The sequence below is a fragment of the Myotis yumanensis genome, unplaced genomic scaffold (genome assembly GCF_028538775.1).
Source record: "Myotis yumanensis isolate MYYU_CA2020_CCGP unplaced genomic scaffold, mMyoYum1.0.hap1 SCAF_16, whole genome shotgun sequence".
Lineage (NCBI taxonomy): Eukaryota > Metazoa > Chordata > Mammalia > Chiroptera > Vespertilionidae > Myotis > Myotis yumanensis.
Window position 1 is genome coordinate 3,369,336 of NW_027223767.1, and position 25,345 is coordinate 3,394,680.

The window sequence follows — 25,345 nt, forward strand, 5'->3', positions numbered from 1 at the left end:
GCGCTCGGGCCATGCCCGGCGGGGCGCACGCGGCTCCCCCGCGCTCCGCGCGGCGCGGGTAGCGATGCCGCCGGCCATGCCGCTGGAGGTGCAGGACGCGCTGTACGTGGCGCTCGAGCTGGCCATCGCCGCGCTGTCGGTGGCGGGCAACGTGCTGGTGTGCGCCGCGGTGGGCACGTCGAGCGCGCTGCAGACGCCCACCAACTACTTCCTGGTGTCCCTGGCGGCGGCCGATGTGGCCGTGGGGCTGTTCGCCATCCCCTTTGCCATCACCATCAGCCTGGGCTTCTGCACCGACTTCTACAGCTGCCTCTTCCTCGCCTGCTTCGTGCTGGTGCTCACGCAGAGTTCCATCTTCAGCCTCCTGGCCGTGGCCGTGGACCGGTACCTGGCCATCCTCGTCCCGCTCAGGTGAGGCGCGCGGCGGCCCCAGCCCCGCCTAAGCCCCGCCAGCGCCCGCCCGCCCCGGGCCCGGGTTCCTGGCCTCGGGAACGGGCCAGACGGGCGCGCGGGGCGCTCCGAGCGGGTTCCCGCCCTGGAAGACAGCGGCCACCACCGGAGACGCGTGCACGGGCTGCCCAGACCCTCTCGGTGTCCCGGGCCGGGCCCTGGAGACCTTGCTTCCCCGGATGCGCGCATCTCTATGCGGAGATCTATGTGGGGACAACTATCAGGGTGCCGGGGAGTGTGTTTCCCGGGAGCCCGGCCTGTCTTGGAAACTCCGGGAAAGGCGCCACTTCCGCGGGCGGGTGGAGGCCCAGGGGCGGGAGGTTAGCTGATCGCATCTCCTTTGCGGCGAGACGCGGCCCTGTGCGTGCTGGGGGTTCGGAACCAGGGTAGTTTCCAGGGGAACTTTGAACGCTGGGACTCCCGTGGTCAGAATGGACACTACTCACCGCCCAGCTTCAGAATGTACCTGGTGGCGCACGAGGCCGGGCTGGGCGGGAGGGTGGGGTTACCTGGGGGGAGTGCTGGCACCTGTGACCCTCCACGCTTACTGGTGACTCGGTCACCTCCGAATGTTTTTAAAAAGACCTCACGCGGGTGCGTGGCCTTCTTTATCCCCGCTGCCCAGTCCCGCAGGCTCTTCCTCCCGCACTGAGAAATGTAGGATTCAGGGGACGGAGCCGCCGCCCGGACCCGAGCCCCAGCTGCAGCTGAGCAATGAATTCGGAGTTGAGCTCCCGAGCAGGCCTATCTGGGAGCCGCAGGGCTCATTGGGAATATTTATGCTCAGCCTTTGGGCCCCATTGGCATGTCTGAGTTGGGTGAGCTTGGGACCTCTTTGGATTTGGGGCTGAGACAAGAAACTGTCCCAGGAGCAGGAAGGGAGGGAAGGAATTAATTTGAGTGCCAGCTCTGTGAGGCGGTTTATATTAAACTTCTGTCCTTTAACTGCCAGTAATTCCAGAAGGGAGGCACTGTGACCTGCATCTGTAGGCGAGGGAGATCAGCCTTGCTTAGGAGGGTGCATTTGGAATGAGTGTCGGAGCAGGACGCACTCAGAGTGGGCACTGTGCCCCGCGGTGCCAGCAGGCTGTGGGGCTGTGAGCAGCAGCGGTGGCTGGGATATGGGCAGAAAGCCTCCTGCCACTTCCAGAAGCCGGTCCTGCCTGCAGTAAATGGGCTGGGGGAGGAATGTATTTGTGGGACTTGACGGGGCTTCCCAGCCACCGCATGTTGAGCCTGTCCTTGTGGGTTGGTCTTGGGTCCCCGCCTGAACAGGAACCTCCCGCTCTGCCAGGCTGGGAGTCTGAGCTGCGTGTCTGGGCTTTCCCTGTGCGGCTGCCCTTGACCAGCCAGGAGGCCTCCTGCGTCCTGTCCTGTGACAGCCCAGGGATCGCCAAGGTTCCGAGCGGATGGCACACTCTTCTCTCGGGTCCCTTCCTGCCTCTTGGTCCGCATGTTGGTTACTTGATGGCCTTTTGGTCTGTTTGCATCCAGCAGGCGCCACCCCGAGCTGCTCACATGATGGAAGCCCCTTGGGCATGCCCCTGGCAGAGGTCCAGAGAGGCCCCGCTCACGTTCCTGGAAGAATTCCCTGTGCCCCGTGGAGCAGGAAGTTCCATCTGTTAGCTCTTGTCCTGGTTGGTGCTGGGTGGAGACTTGAAAGAAATGGAGAGGGTGTGTGAAGGGGAAGGACTGTGAATCACTGGCCCTAACTTCTTGCATTTGCTAAGGGCAGAGTGCTCAGTGGAGTCACCACGAAGCTCATCCCACCCCTGCCGCCCGCCTGGCCTCCCACAGGCGTGTAGTGGGAGAGGCCCATCAAGCAGCCCCGGCTCCCTGGCCCGGAGGGTAGGGCATCTGCCCTGTCCCCAGCACACACCCCACCTGTGGTGGGGGAGGTATCCGTGCTCTCTGGGCCCCTGGGGCCTGGTGCCTAGGGCAGGGCTTTGTCCCTCAGCAGTTTCTGCACTTCCTGCTTCTGAGAACCATGGCCCTGTGAGGGGCTAACATGCAGATTACAGGCCCCCCCCAGGCCCTACTGAATGGGGTGGGGGTTACCCCTGGATCAGTTCCTTTAACTGGGGACTTCTGGCCCCGCCACGTTTGAAACCCTCTTGGAGTCAGGAAGACACGGGCCCTCCTTCACTTTATTGACGTGGCCCGGGCCCAGCTCTGACTTGGCGCCAAGGCCCCCCTTCGGGGCATGGACTCAGATGGGCCAGAGTTGGACGTGCCCTGTTTGGGGGGCGGTGTCTCCCCTATAAAGGCAAGCGTAACGATGGCGAGGTCCAGGCAGTTGGGGCGAAACCGGCCCTTGGACGTGCCCTAGGTCTCACCTGTTCCGTGGGCTCGGAAGGCATCTGTGCCCCGAGCTCCGAGTGCGGCCTGTGCCCAGCTCAGGGCCACGGCATCACTAGCGGGGAGACGACAGCGAGAGGGCAGGGAGCGTGAGGTGGTGCTGGGCACCGATGGCGGCTTCGGCTGGACCTGGGAGGAGGAGGGTCTGCTCAGATGAGGCACTGCCCTGGGCCTTCAGAGTGAGGGTGTCTGCAAACAGTTAAGTCCACCCGGTTCCTGATGTTCCTGGAGAGGGTCCAGTCCAGGGGCGCCATCGGGAGTGGGCAGGAATTGGGCGTCACCCCTGCAGTGACCCCTTTCTGGCCGATCTGAATGACCATGTCTCGAATATCATCGCACATGTCCTTTTAGCAGCTCTCGATCAGCTCCCGGGGGGCCCCCCATCGCCTCTCGCTCCCCATGCTCTACACAGCTGGGAAATGCCAGACCAGTCACTCCCCTGCTTACAGCTGTGTGCTGTGGGGAACTGATATAGGGTTAAGCCTCAGACTGACCTGTGGGCAAAGTCATAAACAATTCCCAGCTTAGAGAGCACAGTCCTCTTAGCATAATTAGGCTTGACCTTGTATAAAGCTCCCTAGATCTTACTTGGGAAGCTAATGGGCTGAGGGAAGTGCAACAAGAACAAAAACAAGTGAAACTTACAAGAACGAAAACAAGTAAAACTTACAACAGTGTAACTTACTGTGTGACTATGGAAACCACTACCTTGTTTACCGCTCAGTATAAAATAAAGGCTCAGCTTGCCTTGGGATCCTCTCTCTGTGGCCTCAGCCAGGCACAGGGAAGATCCACGGAGACTAAGGAAAGCTAGAGAGTTCTGAACACTGTCTCTGTGTAAAACCTTCTTCGCCGACTCCGTCCACACCTTTGGGAACCCCTGGACCCGCTGGGGCTGGACCCCAACATTTGGCGCCTCGAACAGGATTCCCCTAGGTAAGCCCCCTCGCACTCGGGACGGATAGGACTCCACCGTAGGGTGCTGCAGACCCCCCTATAGAGGATAAGTAGGGTAAGTGGGTGGATAGTTCAGAACTTAGTTTGAGAAGATGTGCCATACTGAGTCTAGAAGAAAGAAGACTCTGTATTGATCTTTAGAATGAGAAGATGTGCCATACTGAGTCTAGAAGAAAAAAGACTCCGTATTGATCTTTTAACACATGTGCTTGCTAGCAGAGAAGTTAAGGTTACTCCCAGTCAGACGGAATGTTTTATACAAGAAGTATGTCCATGCTTTTCTGAGGAAGGAAAGGTGCCGGAAAGGTAAATGTAGAGGCATGGGAGAAGGTAGGCCCAAGGAGCCTTATCCTTAACCCCACTGCAGCCTTTCTACTCCGGAAAAGTGCAGGATTGGCAAGCTCTCCCTGGGGTGATAGATCAGGACTCAGGTAACAGCGGAAAGCACCAATCCTACTCTTAAAATGGATACAAGAGAGCATTTGGGATCTTTCTCTGTGGCCTCAGCCAGGCACAGGGAAGGTCCACGGAGACTAAGGAAAGCTAGAGAGTTCTGAACGCTGTCTCCGTGTAAAACCTTCTTCGCCGACTCCGTCCACACCTTTGGGAACCCCTGGACCCCATGGGGCTGGACCCCAGCAGTGTGCTGGCACCTGTGAAACCCCAGGGTCCGCTCTGGCCTCAAGGCCCGAAGGCTCTGGCATCTGTCGCTCATCGCACCCTCCGCACCTCACTTACCACCACAGGGTGCTGGCCAGGTGCCTGCCCCAGCCCGGCTCTGCCGCCTCCCTCACTCCCCACCCAGAGGCTTCCCCGCCGCTGCCTCCACCCTTAATCCAAGTCTTGGCCAGGCTGTGGTCCCTTTCAGCCGGAGTGTGAGCGCTGAGGGAGGGCACGATGCCAGGCATGGGGTAGGGACCCACATTTTGGATGAATACATGCATGACTGGGTGAAGCGGGTGTTGTGGTGTGTCATGCTTCGGGGGCCAGTGTGGGGAGAATATGCAAAACAGACTTGGGGAGGGAGGGCCCAAGATGGCAGATCTAGGAACAGGGGGGTGTTAGAAGAGGATGGTCCAATGAGTCAAATAAGGGAAAAAAGGGGGGAGCCCTCACAGGCCTGCGGATAGCGGGGCAGAGAGGCTGCAGAAGGCCAGCAGGCCTCAGCGCTGCAGGTCCTGGCAGCCCATGCTCTGCTCTGGGGGGGCCTTGCTCCCAGGCACAGCCCTGGGCGATCCTGGCTCTCAGGGCTGGAGAGAAAGTCCCGGGGACCGGGAGGAGGGCGGGGCTGTGCCTCTGTGTTATTTGCCCCCGTTGGTGTGTACAGGCCTTTCAGCCCCCGTGCCAGCCGGCACACCCAGGGAACCAGCAGCAGGTGCTGCCTGGCTGGCCAGCCCATGTCTGTGGTGCTGAGGGAACCCCTGCAGGCCAGGAGCCGGCGGGCGGGGAGGAGGTGGAGGTGGAGCCTGTGAGCGCCCTTGGCTCCCCGGGAGGCCGGGGAAGGAGGCCCACCCACCGTGCCTGCCCAGGGCCTGACCCGCTGCTCTGCCGACCCAGCGCTGCCCACACTGCTCTGTGTGCTTGGAAGGGCGGCCAGCCGGCCTCGCAGCACCGGCAGGGGGAGCGGGCCTGGGCCTCAGGAGGGTCCCCACCACGTTCTGGGGAGTAAGCGTGTGAGAAGGACAGAAGTTAACACTTTCATGTAACACACACTCCGCACTGCCGCCTCTGCCGGCCCGCGGGCCTCCTGCCTCGTGGGCGTGCCCTGCCTGGCATCAGAGCCCTGGCTGTGACCCGTCAGCGTGTGATCCCAGTTGCGGGGACGGGCACGAGGAGCTATGTCCTCGCTACTCTGGACATTAGAGCTGTTAATATTGTGACCTGCAGCCACTCTTTTGAAGCGGTTTCTGTGCCAGGAACCCCGTGCGTCATCTCATTTGGCCTCTAGGCCAACCTTCTGGGGGCAGATACTTCCCTATTGCTCCGCAGAGCAGGAAGCCGGCTCGCGGAGTGAGGGTCAGCCCAGGTCACAGGCCGGCAGGGCTGGCTCCAAGCCCCAGGTGGCTGAAACACCCAGTAATGAGTGGTCCCTCTGGGTGAAGGGGAGTGAGCAGCACACTATGATGGGGACCCTTTAAATATTACCCAGGACAGAGGAGACTGTAGTAATGTGACCAAATGAGGGAAGAAGGCTGCGCCTGGGCCAGTGGGCTTGAGGCGGCAGAGTCCGGCCAACCTGGCAGGGACCCGAGTGGGGTCTCCTGCCTCTTTCCTCAGACAGAGCTGGTCTCGGAGCGCAGGTCTCGGGGAGCTGGTCTCGGGGAGCTGGTCTCAGGGAGCAGGTCTCAGGGCGCTGGTCTCCGGGAGCTGGTCTCGGGGAGCTGGTCTTGGGTAGCTGGTCTCTGGGCGCTGGTCTCCGGGACCTGGCCTTGGGGATCTGGTTTCGGGGTGCTGGTCTAGGGGAGCTGGTCTCAGGAGCTGGTCTAGGGGAGCTGGTCTAGGGGCGCTGGTCAGGAGCTGGTCTCAGGGAGCTGGTCTAGGGGAGCAGGTCTCGGGGAGTTGGTCTCCTGGAGGCGGCCTCAGGGAGCAGGTCTCTGGGCGCTGGTCTCAGGAGCTGGTCTCCGGGAGCTGGTCTCGGGGCACTGGTCTCGGGTGCTGGGCTGGGGGAGCAGGTCAGGGCTTCTCGCCTCAGGGCATCAGTAGGCTGCGCTTGGTCCCTGAGGCTAACAGGCTGCAGGAACTTAATGGCAACTAGGAAGTGTCCCTTCTTTATGGAATTGAAGCTGAGAACAGACTTCACAGGCTCCAGGGGTGGGGCTGAGGGCTGATGCTGGGGTGGGGTGAACCGGAGGAAGGGGCGTTAGAGCTGAGGTGGGGCGCGTGCACAGAAGCGGTGCGTTGGTGGTGGGAGGGGTTGAGGGCTGAGAGCAGGCAGATCGAGGGGGCCAGACGCTTACTGAGGAGTTTGGGTGTTGTCCTCAGGGCACTGGTAAGTCCATGAAGGAGGGTTTGTTTTAATTAATTGATTTTTTAATCCTCGCTGGAGAATGTTTTTATTGCTTGAGGGACAGAGAGAGGTCGACCGCCTCCTGTACGTGACCTGACCAGGGAATCAAACCTGCAACCTTTTGGTGCATTGAACGACACCCAGCCAACCGAGCCACCCAGCGCCAGGGCTGGTTTAAAAAATACATATATTATTGTTTTTGTTTTGACAGAAATCAACCAGTCTGCACAGAAGTAAATATTCAAAAGTACAGAAGGGCACCAAAGGGAAAGGGGAAGTGTCCCAGCCCTTGCCCTCGCCAGCCCCTCTGCCCGGCATGTTGACAAGAAATTGAAACCAGAGGAAAGGCCAACTGCGAGAGCAGTCACCAATCTCCGACCTCTGGTTTCCCAGCCTGCCTGGCAAAGGCACCCGCTGCCTGGCTGGTGGCTCAGTGGTTAGGACGCTGGCCCGCAAACCGCAGGCATTGCTCTGGAAGTCGGAGTGCATGCAGCAGGTTCCTATTTGTGGTGGGTTTCTGGTCTACGCCCCGATCACTATTCTGCGTCTGCTCTGAGATTTCACACCGACTCCCAGCTTCCCTCCCTCATCCGGGGTGGCTCTGCCCCGTGGACTTTTCCAGTCTGAATACTTTTCCGGTCTGTCTTAGGCTCTGAAATTTTAAAAAAATAAAATTTTCTTGATTATTTCCTTATCTCCATTTTCTCTATTGTTTCCTCCTGGGATTCTTTTTAAAAAAAGATATTTTATTGATTTTTTACAGAGAGAAAGGGAGAGGGATAGAGTTAGAAACATCCCAAGGTGCATGCCCTTGGCCGGAATCGAACCTGGGACCCTTGAATCCGCAGGCTGACACTCTATCCACTGAGCCAAGCTGGTTAGAGCCCTCCGGGGATTCTTAATAGATAGGTGGATATTTCCCTTCCTTGACTGATTTCATGTTTGTCTCTTAAATGTTCTCTAATATATAACTTTCTAATACTTTAGCTTGTCATTCTCCTCTGGAAAAGTTTCTTGATTTTTTCCCCTCTAGTTTTTCTATTTTTTAAAATTTAGCATTCATTATTACTTTTTTGGTTTAGATTAAAATTTAAAAAAATTTGAAAAACCTTCTTTGGACTCACATGGTTCAGATTCCTCAGGGGGTGGAGTGTAGGCAATTAGAACCTGCCCCCCACCCCATCTTCCATCCCTGGGTGCCATCCTCCGTCACTGAGTGCCAAGCTTCAGCCTTGGGAGGGCGGGCGGGGGGTGGCTGAGGCAGCCCCCAGGCTGGTCCACGGCAGTCTCTCCCCTCCTCGTCTCACTTCCGGGCTGCAGCCTGGCCGCTGTGGACGGCAGCCTCTCTTCCTGCCACCCTTGCTTCTGGCTCAGGGCGAAATGTCCCATCCTCATGGTGCTGTCTGCCTTCTGGTTTCTAGAAACTCATTAAACTCTCTGCCTTGCTGATGCCACCTTCCATTTCCATTTCAGGGTGGTTATGAATTTATTTCCTTTTGTGTTTTCTACTGTCATTTAAATGTGACTTTCTGAGAAGTGCCAATTAGGTGGAACCTGGCAGGCCGATGTAGGATTTTAATCAGGAGTTTGATGTGGTCAGGTTTGCATTACAAGACAGTCATTCTGGTGGACAGGAGGGGTTGGAGGGGACAAGATTACGTAGGCTGGCCGTTCCCTTCGGGGGAGGGAAGAAAGCATGGCCCGGCAGGGGCTGTGGAGATGGAGGTCAAGTCTAGAGATATTTGAGAGGTAACATCTGATCACCTACACCAGGGAAGGCTGGTATTTGGAGCAGAGGGGCCACAGGTAAAGCCACTCAGCCAACCAAGAGACCAGGACAGAAAGAATCCTGAAAACCAAGGGGGGCCCTGGAACCCCAATCGGTGGACAAGGACTAGAGACATGGCGGGTGGGCCTGCGGCGTGCGGTCTGCAGTGCCTGGCAGCCTGCGGCGGGCGTGCATGGTATGGACACTAAGTGCGTTGTGCGCGTGGCTGGAAGGCGGGTCACGGGCAGGACAGGAGGACTTGCTGGCTTGGCTGGGTGTCGGGCAGGAGGGAGAAGAAAGAGTCCAGGGTGACTCCAGCTTTGGGGGCAGCTGGGTGTTGCCCCCAAAGACGAGGGGAGCTTTGGTAAGAGTTTCACAGGGTGTTTTTAAGGAACTTGCAGGTCGAGCGATACCGTAATGGTTGAGCTGTGCAGCAGGTGGTGGAGTGTGGGGGTTTGAGGCCGGTCAGTCCTCCTGCCTGGCTCTGGACCCAGGTCCTCCACCTGTGGGGAGCCCCGCACTGTCCATTCCTCGGGCCTGCTGCGCGGCTCTTTCCCGTAGCCACTTAAACACATTTCACTAGTCAGCTCCTTAGGCCTCGCTCAGCTGCACCTTCTCTGGTTTGCGGCCCGTTTTGCTTCCACCACCCAAAACTTCCGAAAGGAGCTTTCAGTACATGCTTCTCTACTGCAGTGCTGATGGTAACGCCACTGCCACACCTACCTTTAAGAGAGAGAAGGTAGAGAACGACAAAGCTGTGCTGAGACAGTCAGAACCGGTCCTGTCGGTGCGCTTACACCCGCCTTCCAGCGCTTCTCTCTGCCTCTCCCTGGCCCAGGAAGCCAGGTCTCTGCACCACGCTGTCCTCTCAGCCATTCGGTTCAGAACAGCGTCCCTCTGCAGTGAGCACCTGACTGACCCCCGTCCTTTCCCAGTGCTCCCAGGCCTCAGGAGAAGGCCCCAGCTCCACTGGCTCTCGGCCCTTCTCCTGACTCATCCTGCTCCCCTCTCTCCTTTGCTTCTCTGCTCCGGCTTTTCAGGGCGCCTCTAAATTCCTGGATCTTCCTGAGGTCAGGCCTTTGCACGCCCTGTTCTCCCTGCCCGGAATGTTCTTTACCCGCTGACTCTTCCCGATCTTCACTGCACTGTTGCTGGGAGGTACCAGGGTTCCTGCGCAGCTCTCTGCATACTCACAGCTGTTTTCTTAATAGCGCGAGTGTGAGGTATTCAGAGCTGGCATTGTGTGTGGTGTCTGTGTGTGAGGGGTGCATGTTTGTACTGTTGGAGATTAGATATGGATGCATAAGCTATGTTGCATTAGATATGTTGCCTGGACATGAGAAGCCTGCGGAGCCCGAAGGAGACAGAGGAGAGGTAGGAGGAACTGAAGAGGCAGGAGGAGAGGAGACTGGCTCGCCAGGACCGATAGGTAGGTTCTGCAGGGGGAGGTCGCAGTCTTGCAGAGGATGAAATAGCTCCCAAATGTGGCATTTTCAAGAAGCATCAGTAACTCAGTTTCAATAGCAAGGGCATTTTTAAAAGTTACAAAACAAATGCAGTATATGTGTGTGTACACATATGCATATACACTCATTGCATTTTATAAATATCCCTGCTATTAAAATACAAACACACACATATATACATACACATGTTTGTATCCATCTGACTAATCTAATGCGTCTGTGGTTTCAGGAAGGACGAGTCATTCTGAAGTCGTTTCCCCCCACAACTTCCAAGTTGTAAAACTAGCATAATGACTACTCAGATTCTCTTCACTTAAATACACACATTGTGCAGATTTTGCTCTGTTTGCTTTCTGTCTGTCTCATACACACACTACGTTATACTTAGGACTTTCAGCAGCACAGCACACTGGCATTTGGGGGAGTCCAGGTTGTTCTACAGGGAGCCCCTTAATCGGGGTCAGGTTGTTTCCTTGTGATTGGATTCGCCGTTTACCGTTGTGTCCGTATCAGTGCATCCCGTCAGGGCCGTGCCGCCTGGCGCTGTGGGCTGGCGCGTCTGCCCCGGCGAAGGCTGCCTGCCCGCTGTCACCGCGCAGGCACGTGCCCCACTGACCGTGCTGCCTGAGGGTGGCATTGCCGCGGACGCGGTGGTTTTCTTTTTCCTCATCCCTCCCACCCTCATCAGCTGGCATTCTCTAACGAAGAGGCTCGCCTTTCCCCTGCTCTTCCTTAAACCACATTGTAAGTGTCAGTGTGGGCTTTGGGGCCTTGGTTTTATCCAGTGTGTTCTAACCCACTCCCGTGACTCCTCTTGGTGCCCACACTGGGCCCCTGGGAGCCATTGGAGCGCGCCCCTGCCAGAGGGTTCCCGCCGTTTCCATCGCTTCCTCAGTCTCTGGCACAGAAGCTGTTTTCGGGGGGTGGGGGGGCGGGGGGGGGCAGCCTGCGCCTCTCAGTGGAGAGGGTGTTCAGAGGCGGCGGTCGCTGCGCTCACTCCTCGGGAGCAGCTGTAACCCGAGTCGGACGCTGGCCCGCGGTGGAATGCCATGTAGTCAGTGGGTAGGGGTGACAGGGTTAAGCAGAGCATCATTTGACAACGATCACACTAAGAACTGGCTTAGGCAGGAACGGGCAGTAGGTGTTGTGAAAAGTAAGATATTTACTGAGTCTCACCGTATCTACCACGAGATCTCTACTCATTACAAAGGGGAAGCTGGTTCCGGGGGAGAACCCGCAGACACCATGATAACCAGGTGATCGGTTAGCATCCCCGTCGTGGCACATGGGTGTCTTCCTCCAGCGGCTGTGCCTGGGGAGGCCGATGCTTTCGCCGAAGCATGTGCTTCAGCCCCAGCCATGGGAGGTCCCTTTCCTCCTCTGGTCTGGTGTCAGGCAGTGGCCCTCCCTCTCACGGCTCTTATTCCACAGGAAGGAGGTCGGAGTCTGGAGCCAGCAGCCTTGGGCCGTCCCTGAGTCCCTCCCGATATATGAGACCAAAACATGGGACTCACCAAAAAACCACCTCAAAGGGAAACTCGGGGAGACCTTGTCCTGGCCACCTCAGTCCCAGGGGGCTGCGTCACTATCAGAGCGCTCTAGACCAGCGGTCTCCAGCCTTTCGGACCCCGCGGACCACCGGTTGGCGACCGCTGCCTAGACTGCTGCCTGTTGGCAGGGAGCTGGAGGGGGTGCCGCCTGCACTCCTCACCCATTGCTCTTGGGTGACTGTGAGCGACAAATGGCATCTCTTCCAGCCACCTTTCCATGTGGCAGTGGGCTCAGCCCAGGCCCAACGGGGTCTACCCCGCACTCACACGTTGGAGCGTGTTGGAGCAGGTGAGGCCCTCTCAGGAGCCGAGTGGCTGCGGGTCCTGCCTCCTCGAGTGACAGCCTGGGACCCCGGGGGGCTGTCTGGTGGGTAGGCGGGCACTGTCCTTCCCTCATAGTGACAGCCTGGGACCCCGGGGGCTGTCTGGTGGGTAGGCAGGTGCTGTCCTTCCTCGGAGTGACAGCCTGGGACCCCGGGGGCTGTCTGGTGGGTAGGCAGGTGCTGTCCTTCCCTCATAGTGACAGCCTGGGACCCCGGGGGCTGTCTGGTGGGTAGGCAGGTGCTGTCCTTCCTCGGAGTGACAGCCTGGGACCCCGGGGGCTGTCTGGTGGGTAGGCGGGCACTGTCCTTCCCTCATAGTGACAGCCTGGGACCCCGGGGGCTGTCTGGTGGGTAGGCAGGTGCTGTCCTTCCCTCATAGTGACAGCCTGGGACCCCGGGGGCTGTCTGGTGGGTAGGCAGGTGCTGTCCTTCCCTCATAGTGACAGCCTGGGACCCCGGGGGCTGTCTGGTGGGTAGGCAGGTGCTGTCCTTCCCTCATAGTGACAGCCTGGGACCCCGGGGGCTGTCTGGTGGGTAGGCAGGTGCTGTCCTTCCCTCAGGCTGCCCCGAGCTGTGGCCTCTCAGTTACTGCAAATAGTAAATGAGAGACCTTCCCACTCCCAGACCCAAACAGGATCCACACTTTGTGCACGAATGGTTTTATTTGTTCCTTACATGTTTGATAGGATTCATTAGTGAAGTCACGTGAGCCTGAAGTTTTCTGTGGGGGAAGGTTCTTGGTTGTGAATTCTGTTACTTTACTCGATACGGTGCTGTTCAAATTTTCTGTTGCTTCTTCTGTCCATGACAACTTTTAAGAAACCCTGTCTGGTTCCAAAGAAACTTGAAAAATGGGAAGCAACTACTCAATAGAAAAACTTCCCTCTTACACAGACTCCTCGTCTGAACTAGAAGCTGAAGCACAAGACACGCACACGCACGCACACATGCACACACGCCTCGTTTTGTTCAGAGCCACCAAGCGGGTGTTAAACACGCACATGTGGCCGAGAAGCCCGAGTTCTGTTCCCTCCTCAGAAATCCGGGCTTGTCTCTCGCCAGGCGCAGTGTGTGTGTTGGGGTGCAGCGGTGGTTGCCTAACAGATCAGGCCTGGCATCAGCGTGCAGGTCCGGGGAAGGAGTGGGGGAGTGCAGGCTCGTGGGAGGTGTGCGGGGAACCTGTGCGGGGAACCGGGCGCCGTGCAGGACGGGCGTGTCAGGACCGGCTGGCCGGCTTCTGCGGGTCTGTAAGCGACGCCGTGTGTGTGTGACAGACACACTGCGGACACTGCTGAGGTTCATCTGAGGTTCTGCCCCGGCAGAAAGAGCTGGAACGGTGGGAGGGGCTTTACAGTCTTCAGCAGGAAGGGACGGCTGAGCGGCAGGAGCCTCTGGGCACTCCGGACCCAGGAGGCGAAGACATTGCTCTCCCTGGGCCTCGCTCCTCAGGACAGGCCACACTGCCCGCTGTGCCCAGCGTACTGACGGGCCCCTGGCTCAGAATTCCTCTCATCTGCTTGCCGTGGCACCTGTCAGCCTGGTGCTAATTGCAGTTTTGCCGTTAGACTTTGTGGGGACACACTCCCCGTGGCAGCCCGCCCCTGGCCCCGCCGCCTGCCGCCTGGATGGTCCGAGGTATTTTATTAGTGCTCGAGTCACAAAATTTGGTAGGATTTGCGTGGTCTGTCCTAACCCCACTTTCACACAAGTCCTGCTATTCGTGTGCGATTTTAGAGAAGATGAGGTTTCCTAGGAATACACATTGCTTTAAGCAGAAGTGTTTGTGGTGCAGAGCAATGCCGCGTGTGAGCTCGACAGACCACGAAGGCCCCGGATAAACGACCGTATGAGGCCGACAGAACTCCACGTGCACTTACCAGGGTGTCATCCATGGAGTGCCGTGTGCACACGTACCTGCACTCAGAGCCCCACAGCAGGGAGGCGGGTCCTCCAGCCATGACTCCCCATTTGCTGATGCCAGAGCACATACACTGTCAGCCTGTGGGCTGGCCAGGTTCAGCGGCACCGCCCAGGGGACCCCGTGAGCTGGGAACTCGGACTTCTAGGCTGAGAAGGTGGCTGGTCTCTGCCGGGACTGCAGAGCCAGGAAGACCCTGCCCCAGAAATAGCCAGCGATTGTTAGGCAGGACCTGGCGGGCCCCTCCACTTACGTAACCTTGGTGTCCACACTGTCCCTTCTGTTGAGTCCCTCCACATGACTGCTGTTCTGTCTCCTTAGCTAATGAGCCTCCAGGGAGACGGGGTGGGTCACCGTGCAGCTGTGCCCAGCAGTGGGCTCAGCCACTTACCAGAACGTGGGCTTTCACAGAACGCCCTTCGGTGGGGCCAGAACTGGCGTAATAAGGCTGCCCATGCTTCCTGTATTCACTTCCACACGGCCTTTAATGTGCTGCCTACACCTGGGACCATGTCTGCTTCCCGCCAGCACTGCTGGGCTCACTGCCCCCACAAAAGGGCGCTGACTGGCACGGGGCACCCACCTTTCAGGAATGCTTTGGCCACACACGCACAGATGTTCTGAGAACCACAGGGGCACCGGGAGCAAGGGGTGGGGCCGGGGAGGGAGGTGGGCCTTCGGGGAAAGCACAGGGGCACAGCGTGAAGTGGGAGATGAGAGGAATGGCAGGCGGTCACAGAGCCTGCATACGATGCAAGAGACTGAGGGCCACCCTTCCAGCGTCCTGCCCAGGACAGGGACCCTACCTGCTCCCCACAGCAGGCTGACCGTGTCCGCGCTGTCCCAGGCAGGGTCTCAGGGCACCGTTCTGCCATGATGGAGCTGGCCCTCTGGTGCTAAAGTACTTATTTTTCGAGCCCACACCACTCCTCTGGGTCTAGGTGTCCTCCAACAGAATAGTCTCTTTGTTGCCTTAAAAAATTATTTTTTAAAGTTGATTTCAGAGAGGAAGGGAGAGGGAGAGAGATAGAGACATCAATGATGAGTCATTGATCAGCTGCCTCCTGCACATCCCCCACTGGGGATCGAGCCCACAACCCAGGCATGTGCCCCAACTGTGTCGAACCGTGACTTTCTGGTTCAAAGGTTGACACCCAATCACTGAGCCATGACTGGAATTAAACCTGGGACCCTCCAGTCCAAGGTCCAACACTCTAACCACGGAGCAAACTGGCTAGGGCCAATTTGTACTTCTTAATCCCTTCATCTTTTTCACTCATCCCTCCCAGTCCCCTCCAATCTGGTAACTGTCAAAATGTTCTCCATATCTATGTGTCTGTTTCTGTTCTGCTTGTTCATTTATTTTTAGATTCCACATAGAAGTGAAATCATATGGCATTTATCTTTTTCTGTCTGACTTACTTCACTCAGCACAGTACCTCCCAGGTCCATCCATGTTGATGCAGATGGCAAGATTTCATTATTTTTATTTTTTAAATAAATCTTTATTGCTCAGATTACAGTTGTTCCTCTTTTTCTGCCCCATAGCTCCCCTCCACTTGGTTCCCACCCCACCCCATGCCCTCACTCCCCCCACATTGTCCTCGTCCATCTTCCCACACTCCCCACACCCCTTTCCCCCCGAGAATTGTCAGTCCACTCCCTTTCTATGCCCCTGATTCTATAATATTCTATTATTCTGTTCATCAGATTTTTTTATTCACTTGATTTTTAGATTAATTTGTTGATAGATATGTATTTGTTGTCATTTTGTTGTTCATAATTTTTATCTTTACATTTTTCTTCTTTCTCTTCTTAAAGAATATCCTTCAGCATTTCATATAATCCTGGTTTGGCGCTGATGAACTCGTTTAGCTTTTTCTTATCTGTGAAGCTCTTTATTTGATCTTCAATTCTAAATGATAGCTTTGCTGGGTAGAGTAATCTTGGTTGTAGGTTCTTGCTATTCATCACTTTGAATATTTCTTGCCACTCCCTTCTGGCCTGCATAGTTTCTGTTGAGAAATCAGCTGACAGTCGTATGGGTACTCCCTTGTAGGTAACTGTCTTTCTCTTGCTGCTTTTAAGATTCTTTCTTTGTCTTTTGCTCTTGGCATTTTAATTATGATGTGTCTTGGTGTGGTCCTCTTTGGATTCCTTTTGTTTGGGGTTCTATGGGCTTCCTGGACTTGTAAGTCTATTTCTTTCACCAGGTAGGGGGAAGTTTTCTGTCATTATTTCTTCAAAGAGGTTTTCAATATCTTGCTCTCTCTCTTCTTCTGGCACCCCTATAATTCGGATGTTGGTACGCTTGAAGCTGTCTCAGAGGCTCCTTACACTATCTTCATATTTTTGGGTGCTTTTATCTTTTTGCTTTTCCGGTTGGGTGTTTTTTGCTTCTTTGTATTTCAAATCTTTGACTTGATTCTTGGGATCCTGTAGTCTTTTGTTGGATCTCTGCATATCATTCTTCATTTCAGTCAGTGTATGCTTAATTTCTAATTGGTCCTTTTTCATATCCTTGAGGGTCTCACTAAATTTCTCAGAGGTTTCTAGAAGATTCTTGAGTAACCTTATAACCAAGGTTTTGAACTCTATATCCAGTAGTTTGCTTTCCTCCATTTCTTTCATTTGTGACTTCTCTTCGCATTTTGGCTACTTCCCTGTGTTGATAGAGTGGCTTTGTGTACTAGGTGTCCTATAGGGCCCAGTGGCTCAGCCTCCCTAATTACCTGAGGTGGATACTGTTGGTGCACCCCTTTGTGGGCTGTGTGCACAGTCTTGTAGTTAAGCCTTGATTGCTGTTGGTGTCACTGGGAGGAATTGATCTCCAGGCCAACTGGCTGTGAGGACCACCTGTGTCTACAATGGGAGAACTTCTGTGCTGGAGACACCCTTATGGGGCAGGACTTGCTTCAGTGGGGCTTTGGTGCCCACTGAGTCTGCCCCCTGAGTGTGTCTCTTATGGATCTGAAGAGTTGTAATCTGGTATGGTCTCACCCTGATCACTGGGTAGGGTACACTGGCTCTTGGATCTACAAGGAGGTGCAAAGTCAGCCACTTCTTGAGGCCACCCAGCAGGAGCTACAGAGAGATCTGCAGATTCCTCCTCTTTGCTTGAGGTTTGGACGTGCCCAGATGAGGCCCAGCTGTGAAGCAATGCAGGCTTTCTTTTGGAAGCTCTGGGGCTTTTTGACCCAGCTGCAGTTTGTTAGGTTTTAGATTGCAAAAGGCCAGGCCATTCATATGTAAAAGCTTCTGCTCACAGCTTGGGTGGGGTTGTAAATTGGGTGGGGCGGGGTCTCAGGGAATCACCAGGGAAAACAGCAATGGCTGCCCATCAGTCCTGCCCTGAAGAGGTTCCTGGGTCTCTGTGTCCTGCGGCCTGGTGCAGGAACAATGATCGCTGCGAGCACCTCTGAGAGAAAGCCACCCTCGTGTTCTGGCCAATGCCAGATAGTCCAGTTTCTCCCCGTATGAGTCTGGGTCCCCAGAGTCTCGCCTGTAACTGGAGTTCAGAACAGAGCAGTTGGGAGCTTGTATCTCCCTCCCGATTTAAAAAGACCACAGTGTACCCAGTTGCCAGCCCGTTTCACGCGCCTCCGTACCTCCGCTCTTCCGGACCTCTGCACCTCCTACTAGTCTTAATGCACTTTTCTCTTTCCTTCTAGTTGTCAAACTTCCACTCAGCCAGCCTTCCCATGGTTCTGGATGATATCCGTTTTGTCTTTTAGTTGTAGTTTTGATGTGGTTGTGCGAGGCAGCAAGTTCAGGTGTTTACCTATGCCGCCATCTTGGTCCCCCTCAAGATTTCATTCTTTTTTTATGGCTAAGTCATTCCATTGTATATATGCACCACTTCTACTTTATCCATTCATGTATTTATGGACAATTAGATTACTTCCATATGTCGACTATTGTAAATAATGCTGCAATAGGAATATAGATGCATATGTATTTTTGAGTTAGTGTTTTAGATTTCATTGGATAAACACCCAGAAATGGAATTGCTGGGTCCTCCTTTGTCTACTGTTATAGCCTTTATTTTAAAGTTTGTCTTGTATAAGAATTGTTACCCCAGCTTTCTTTTTTGTATTTGCATGAGGTATCTTTTTCCATCTCTTTACGTTTAGGCTGTGTGTGTTTTTTGTGAGATGGGTCTTTAATAGACAGTCCCTTTAATATTCCTTCTAATACTGGTTTGATGGTGATGAACTCCTTTAGCTTTTTCTTGTCTGGGAAGCTTTTTATTTCTCCTTCAGTTTTTTTTTTTTAAAAAATGTTTTTTTATTGATTTCAAAGAGGAAGGAGGGAGAGACAGAAACATCAATGATGAGAATCATTGATCAGCTGCCTCCTGCATGCCCCCTACTGGGGATTGAGCCCGCTACCTGGGCATGTGCCCCAATCAGGAATTGAACCATGACCTCCTGGTTCATAGGTTAACATTCAACCACTGAGCCACACTGGCTGGGCATCTCCTTCAGTTTTAAGTGAGAACCTTGCTAGGTAGTCTTGGTTGTAGGTCCTTGTTTTTCATCATTTTGAATATTTCTGGCCAATAAAGTTTCTGTTGAGAAATCAGTTGACAGCCTATGGGAGCTCACTTGTAGGTAACTAACTGCTTTTCTCTTGCTGCTTTTAAGATTCTTTGTCTCTAACCTTTGGTATTTTAATTGTCTTTTTAAAAATATATTTTTATTTATTTCAGAGAGGAAGGGAAAGGGGGAGATAGAAACATCAAGGATGACAGAGAATCATTGATCGGCTGCCTCCTGCATGCCCCCCAATGAGGACAGAGCCTGCACTCTGGGTATATGCCCTCGACTGGAATTGAACCCAGGACCCTTCAGTCCACAGGACAATGCTCCATCCACTGAGCCAAACTAGCCAGGACTTTGATGTGTCTTGGTGTGGGCCTCTTTGGAACTCTGTCCTTCCTGGACTTGTATGTCTATTTCCTTCACCAGATTAGGGAACTAGCTTTCCATAATTTTTTAAAAATATATATATATTTTATTGATTTTTTTTTTACAGAGAGGAAGGGAGAGAGAGAGTTAGAAACATAGATGAGAAACATCGATCAGCTGCCTCCTGCACACCTCCTACTGGGGATGTGCCTGCAATCAAGGTACATGCCCTTGACCGGAATTGAGCCTGGGACCTTTCAGTCCACAGGCCGATGCTCTATCCACTGAGCCAAACCAGTTACAGCTTCATCATTTTTTTGAGAAAGGTTTGCTTTCTTTCTTCTTTCCAGCACACTCACAATGTGAATGTTGGTATGCTTGATGTGGTTTCAAGCGTCCCTTATACTACCCGCCCCCCCTTTTTTTCTGCTTGTTTTTCAGATTGGGTATTTACTGCTTCCTTATTTTTCAAATCACTGATTTCTCAGCTTCATCTACTCTACTATTGATTCCTTGTAATGTATTCTTCATTTCAGTTACTGTATTTTTCACTTCTGACTGGTTCTTTTTTGTTTTCTATCTCCACTTTTATATTTCTTAACTCTCTTTTTAAAAAAATATTGATTTTTTTATAGAGAGGGAGAGGGATAGTTAGAAACATTGATGAGAGAGAAACATCAATCAGCTGCCTATTGGGAATGTGCCCACAACCAAGGTATATGCCCCTCCCTGACCAGAATTGAACCCGGGACCCCAGTCTGCAGGCCGACGCTCTATCCACTGAGCCAAACTGGCTAGGGCTATATTTCTTAACTCTAGTTGAAGTTCTCACTAAGTTCAACTACTCTTCCCCTAAGTCCATTGAGCATCCTTATAAAGTGTTTGAACTCTGCATTTAGTAGATTGCTTGTTCTACTCTTTCATTCTTGGTTTCCTCATTTTGGTTGCCTCCCTGTGTTTGTTTCTATGTATTAGGTAGAGCTGCTATATCTCCCAGTCTTAGTAGAGTAGCCTTATGTAGCAGCACAGTGGCAGTCTCCTATCACACGAGCTGGTGCTCCAGGTGCCACCCCTCCGCCCCCGCCCAGGCCCATTGGTTGTGAAGACTGTCCGTAGCTGCTGTGCAGAGGCCAACCCTATGGAGCAGGACTGGCTTCAGTGGGGCTCTGGTGCAGGAGGCAGTCAGTCGGTGATTCTCTGTCATCATTGATGTTTCTATCTCCCCCTTTCCCCGAAATCAATAGAAACATATTTTTTAAAAATCCAGATTCCTTCCTATGCTATGAGATGGCCCTAGCCTCATCTTAGGTTCATTCACATTTTGTTTAAGAAAGTAAAATCCTTTCCTGTCTGAGCATTACACATTATGTTCTGCCTGGAATAATTTTCTCTCCATCTTTCAAATGTTTTACTCCTCAACTTTTAGCTCTGCTTAAGAGATCTTCCCAGATATCTCATGTTTAAGGTCTTCTTGTCTTTCTCTTATCTGCATCCTATTCATTTTGGTTTGGCCAAATTCATTCTGATTTGTAATTACGTATTTGTGTGTTTACTTGTTTATTTTCTGTCTTTTCTATTAGCTTTACAACCCCTGAGGGCTGTAATTATGTTTATTGTGCCTAAGAGAGCATAATACAAAGGAAGAACTCTGAATAAAATAGTGAACAAGAGGGAAGAAAGGCTGTGACTGGGAGTCACTGAAAGCTGACTAGACGCTTCCCTGATGGAATCAGCTGCTTTTTTAAAAATTTAAGACAATTAGCATAAAATTATCGTTTTTCACATGTGTAGGATCCAATAGTTTTAAAAATATTATATTTTTTTATTGATTTCAATGAGGGGAAGAGATAGAAACATCAATGAGAAAACATTGATTGGCTGCCTCCTGCACACCCCCTATAGGGGATTGAACCTGCAACCCAGGCATGTGCCGTGACGAGGAGTCGGACTGTGATCTCCTGGTTCATAGGCGTATGTTCAACCACTGAGCCACACCGGCTGGGCAGGATCCAGCAGTTTTGACAAGTTCAGATGTGGTTGGATTCCAGTTGTTTTGAACTGTAGTGGGAAACCACCCCATGATCCCTATGTGTAGAGTACTCTGTGCCTAATATTGCTTTAAAAAAAGTCAAGTAAAATAAGCAGCATAACGTGGTCCAAGGAACACAGGCCTGAGAGTCCTGGCTTAGCTTTGGTCTTTGGTTCTTACATTGCCGTTGTATCCATATAAGGGAGGTTGCACTAAAGAGATAAAAGTCCCTTCCAGTTTGTAGAACTCTTTAGCTCCAGGTAGGTAGCAGCAGTTTAAGCAATCAAGACATTTACTTCTCTCTCGAACTAGATCATGGAGTCATGATGGCTCTAGGGCTGGTGCAGTGGTTCAAAGATGTCATCAAGGACCTGGGCTCTTTCCTTCCCTCTGCTTTGCCATTTGCTTTGTCTTCACACTGTCCCTCTTGGTCACAAATTGAATGCTGCAGCTTTAAGCATCACAGCCTCTCACGAGAGTATCAAGTGCAGAAAGGTAGGGGCATGAGAGGAACTCTCCTCCTGAAATCTCTCCTTTTATCACGGAGTACAATCTGCCCTGGCAGGTGTGCTCAGTGTTGGGCATTGTCCAGTGCACTGAAAGGTCGCTGGTTCAATTCCCAGTCAGGGCACATGCCCGGGCTGCAGGCTCAATCCCTCATAGAGGCGTGCAGGAGGCAGCTGATTGCTATCTCGCTCTCACATCAGTGTGTTTCTCTCTCTCTCCCCTCCCCCTCCCTTCCTCTCTCTAAAATTCAATTTTTAAAAATCTTTTTTAAAAAAGTAAAATATTTCCTGGGAGCATCCTAGCAGACTTTCTTTTGTTTAACTGCCAGAATTATCTACGGCCAACCATTACAGAACAAAGGATTTGCATACTCCAAATAGAATTCATTCCCCAGGCCTGGCCTGTATTCAGTTGTACACAATTCAACACAGGTGAGTCCTGTCAACAACCAAGGAGTGAAGCAGGGCTGTCCAGTAGGTTGCCTCATGGATCTGAAGTTCTATGACTCTAAGTAAGTGGTTCTCAACCTTGGCTGCACATTAGAATCACCTGGGAATCTTTTTAAAATCCTGATTTCTGGGCCTCATCCTCCGGAAATTCTGTTCCTTTGTTACTAATGTTGTGGCCCCACCCCATCACAAAGAAACAATTTCCGGAGGATGAGGCCCAGAAATCAGGATTTTAAAAAGATTCCCAGGTGATTCTAATGTGCAGCCAAGGTTGAGAACCACTGCTCTAAGTGCTTGGACGTTAGAGGCTCCCTTGTTATCCTGCGGGGACTAATTGCATTCTTCATATCTTAGGTGAGGCAATGGCCAAGAATGACATTTTTTTTTTAAGGAATGGCTTCCATTCCTGAATGAGGGAGGAAGCAGAAAGGGTGGATTTATTGGCCAAGAAAAATTCAGTGAGCCACTAAGCCCAGGTCTTCTGTAAAGGTTCCACAACTGAACTGCCCACTGCTGCTCTAATAGGGAGCAGAGAGATTAAAGATCACTCCCACTTCCAATTATGAGGTAAGATCTCAGGTAACTTCTTCAGCAAACTGTATTAGTTCTGCTTGTCCAGGCCACAGAACCAAGTATTCTCAATAAGTAGAACCTTGTTTTAAAGCTGTTTGATAACAGCCTGACCTGCGTGGCTCAGGAGTTGAGTGTCAAACTACGAACCAGGAGGTCAGGGTTTGATTCCCATTCAGGGCACATGCCCGGGTTTTGGGCTCAATCCCCAGTAGGGGGCGTGCAGAAGGCAGCCAATCAATGATTCTCTCTCATCATTGATGTTTCTATCTCCCTCTCCCACTCTCTCTGAAATCAAGAAAAATAGATTAAAAAATAAAGCTATTTGATAATAAATCAGGTAACAAATAAGGACTGTATTCATAAGGACTGTATTCATAATGGTTATGTTATTAAGAATACTATACTATGTGCCAAGCACTGTGTTAGGTGGAGGACAGATGTAACAGATAAAACAAATTTTATAACCAGTGTATGAGGCAGAGTGGGACTGGCCACCACTACCTGAGAAGTGATCAGAAAAGGAGGTGACCCTGGAAACAAGAAGACGTGTTTTATCTGATATTGAGAGCAGCCTGAGCCAGATGAGCCATTGATTAGGAATGGCAGGCACTGGGTATGTGGGTTGAGGCCTGGAGGGCTCTGTGGGTCATGCTGAAAAGTATGGGCTTTATCCTGCAGACAAAGAAAATTGGACATTTTCCATAGACAAGTCTTCAGGTAATGTGTATCTAATTATTTCCAAATTCCCCTCCCAGAAGGAAAGATTTTATTTCACTTACTCAATAATTACATTGAATACCTATTATGGAGCAGTTATTAATGGCTAAATTTATTGCTTTGCTATAAGCCACATATGGACTACTTTATAGCAAAATGTCTATAATGTATATTCTGATTTCTAGTGATTTTTAAATACAATTTAATGGTTTAAACTTACTTAAAAGTTAATATTTGCTAAGGTATTTCCCAATTCCTATCAACTTTGCTGCTAGCAGAGATGAGGACTTTGCCAGACTCGTGTTCTCCAGTAGAAGTATTCAGGGATGATTCTTCCCAGAGTCCAAGGCAAACCTCTTGTGTATTTGTGGGACCAGAAGGATTCTTGACCAGAGCCACCACGTAGTGCTGACGCCAAGGGCCAACTTTCACTCCTTCAGGTGTCACCTTGTCACCCAAGTGTCCCTTAACAGACCTCTTTCACTACTGTCCCTGGCAGTTGATTTTGCTTAAGCTGCTTAAAAAAAAAAAAATTACACGTATATCCTTCTACCATACCCCATAATTTACTAACTCATGTTTGTTGTTTTTTATCCGTTTCCCCTACTAGAATGTAAGTCCCTTTAAAAGTAGGGATCTTTGTGTGTGCTGTTCACTGGTGTATCTCAACCACCTAGAACAGTGCCTTATACAAGACTTAGATTCAAGGGTCAGTATCTGGGTAAGTAGAAAATAACCTTGAAGACTTCTACACTTGTTTTCATTGACCATAATTTGCCACTAAACAGAGGTGAGTTAGTAAGTCAATGAAACTCTTATTGAACTTGTAGAGCAAAGCTGTTTATACCTGTTTGTGTGTCTTTAGTGTTGAGAGTAAAGGCCATGGTACCCTTTGACGGTGAATCTTAGCAGCTGTTAGGAGTAAAGGTCATGGAACAATAGCAGAGGTGGGATTCTGGACTTGGCTGCAGAGAACTATAAAATGACAATAACAGATGATGTTCTTTTCAACAGATACAAGAGTTTGGTCACTGGGACCCGAGCGAGAAGAGTCATTGCTGTCCTCTGGGTGCTTGCCTTTGGCATTGGACTGACCCCTTTCCTGGGCTGGAACAGTAAAGACAGTGCCACCAACTGCACAGAGCCCTGGGGTGGAACCATGAATGAAAGCTGCTGCCTTGTGAAATGTCTTTTTGAGAATGTGGTCCCCATGAGCTACATGGTGTATTTCAACTTCTTTGGGTGTGTCCTGCCCCCACTGCTCATAATGCTAGTGATCTACATCAAGATCTTCATGGTGGCCTGCAGGCAGCTTCAGCGCACCGAGCTGATGGACCACTCAAGGACCATCCTCCAGCGAGAGATCCACGCTGCTAAGTCCCTGGCCATGATCGTGGGGATTTTTGCTGTGTGCTGGCTACCAGTGCATGCCATCAACTGTGTCACCCTTTTTCATCCAGTTCAGGCTAAGGAGAAGCCCAAGTGGGCAATGAATATGGCTATTCTCCTGTCACATGCCAACTCAGTTGTCAATCCCATCGTTTATGCCTACAGGAACCGAGACTTCCGCTATACTTTTCACAAACTCATCTCCAGGTATGTTCTCTGCCAGACAGATGTCTTCAAGAGTGGGAATGGGCAGGCGGGGGCACAGCCTGCTCTTGACATGGGCCTATGACCTGGATGGACTCTGTCCTCTTCAAAAGGCACAAATCCATAATAAACAGAGGGACAGGACATGATTGGATGATCCTCACGTGAAAGACAGTCATGCCTCACAAGCATATGGGTTGCCTCTTTTGAGCATCTCCCTGGAGTTACCACATATCTAACTAATATGTACATGATATTAGTAGGTTCCAAGGGTTGACAAATACATATGGTCCTGTCTGGATGCTCTCACTGTGGATGATGCTGACAACTTGAATGGATTGTAAAATAATGTTTTGTTTTTTTTAAAGTCTGCCTTTTTTATGGTAGAAAATGAATAAAACTATTTTTCTGTGAAACACTGTGAATTATTATAATACAAATATTTTTTAAACTTAGAGGCAATGGAAAAATAAAAGTTGGACATACTAAAAGTGTATACTCATTTCTAGGAAGGAGACCAGGAAAATTAAAAGTATAATTCTTTGATCAAGAAACTACTATATTAATTTAGGGTAATGACACTCCTGTAAGTTCTTAAGTAGAACATCATCAGATAACATTTTGATAGCATTCTTTTCCATATATAGCAAACAACCCTAGAGAAAGAAACTAGAGAAGGGATCCTTCTATCAGATTCCCTTTCCCACTCCTAGAACTAGTAGTGAATTTTACTCCCCTACCAACTTCAAGCTTTGCCAACTTGCTGGATC

At 51.8% G+C, this 25,345-nt stretch overlaps 1 protein-coding gene across 1 annotated transcript; it reads left to right on the forward strand.

Moving 5' to 3' along the window:
- Positions 1 to 64: 64 nt before the first annotated feature.
- Positions 65 to 25,313, forward strand: ADORA2B (adenosine A2b receptor). The gene is made up of 2 exons (XM_070393610.1): positions 65 to 411; positions 23,997 to 25,313. The coding sequence occupies exons 1-2, from the start codon at positions 65 to 67 to the stop codon at positions 24,658 to 24,660; spliced, it is 1,011 nt and encodes a 336-aa protein (XP_070249711.1). The 3' UTR covers positions 24,661 to 25,313.
- The last annotated feature ends 32 nt before the right edge of the window (positions 25,314 to 25,345 follow it).

Excerpts from the sequence above, each read along its gene's own strand:
- ADORA2B (XM_070393610.1), top strand. The coding sequence starts at position 65 with ATGCCGCCGGCCATGCCGCTGGAGGTGCAGGACGCGCTGTACGTGGCG. Across the intron at positions 412-23,996 it reads GCCATCCTCGTCCCGCTCAG|ATACAAGAGTTTGGTCACTG; the intron begins GTGAGGCGCGCG and ends TCTTTTCAACAG.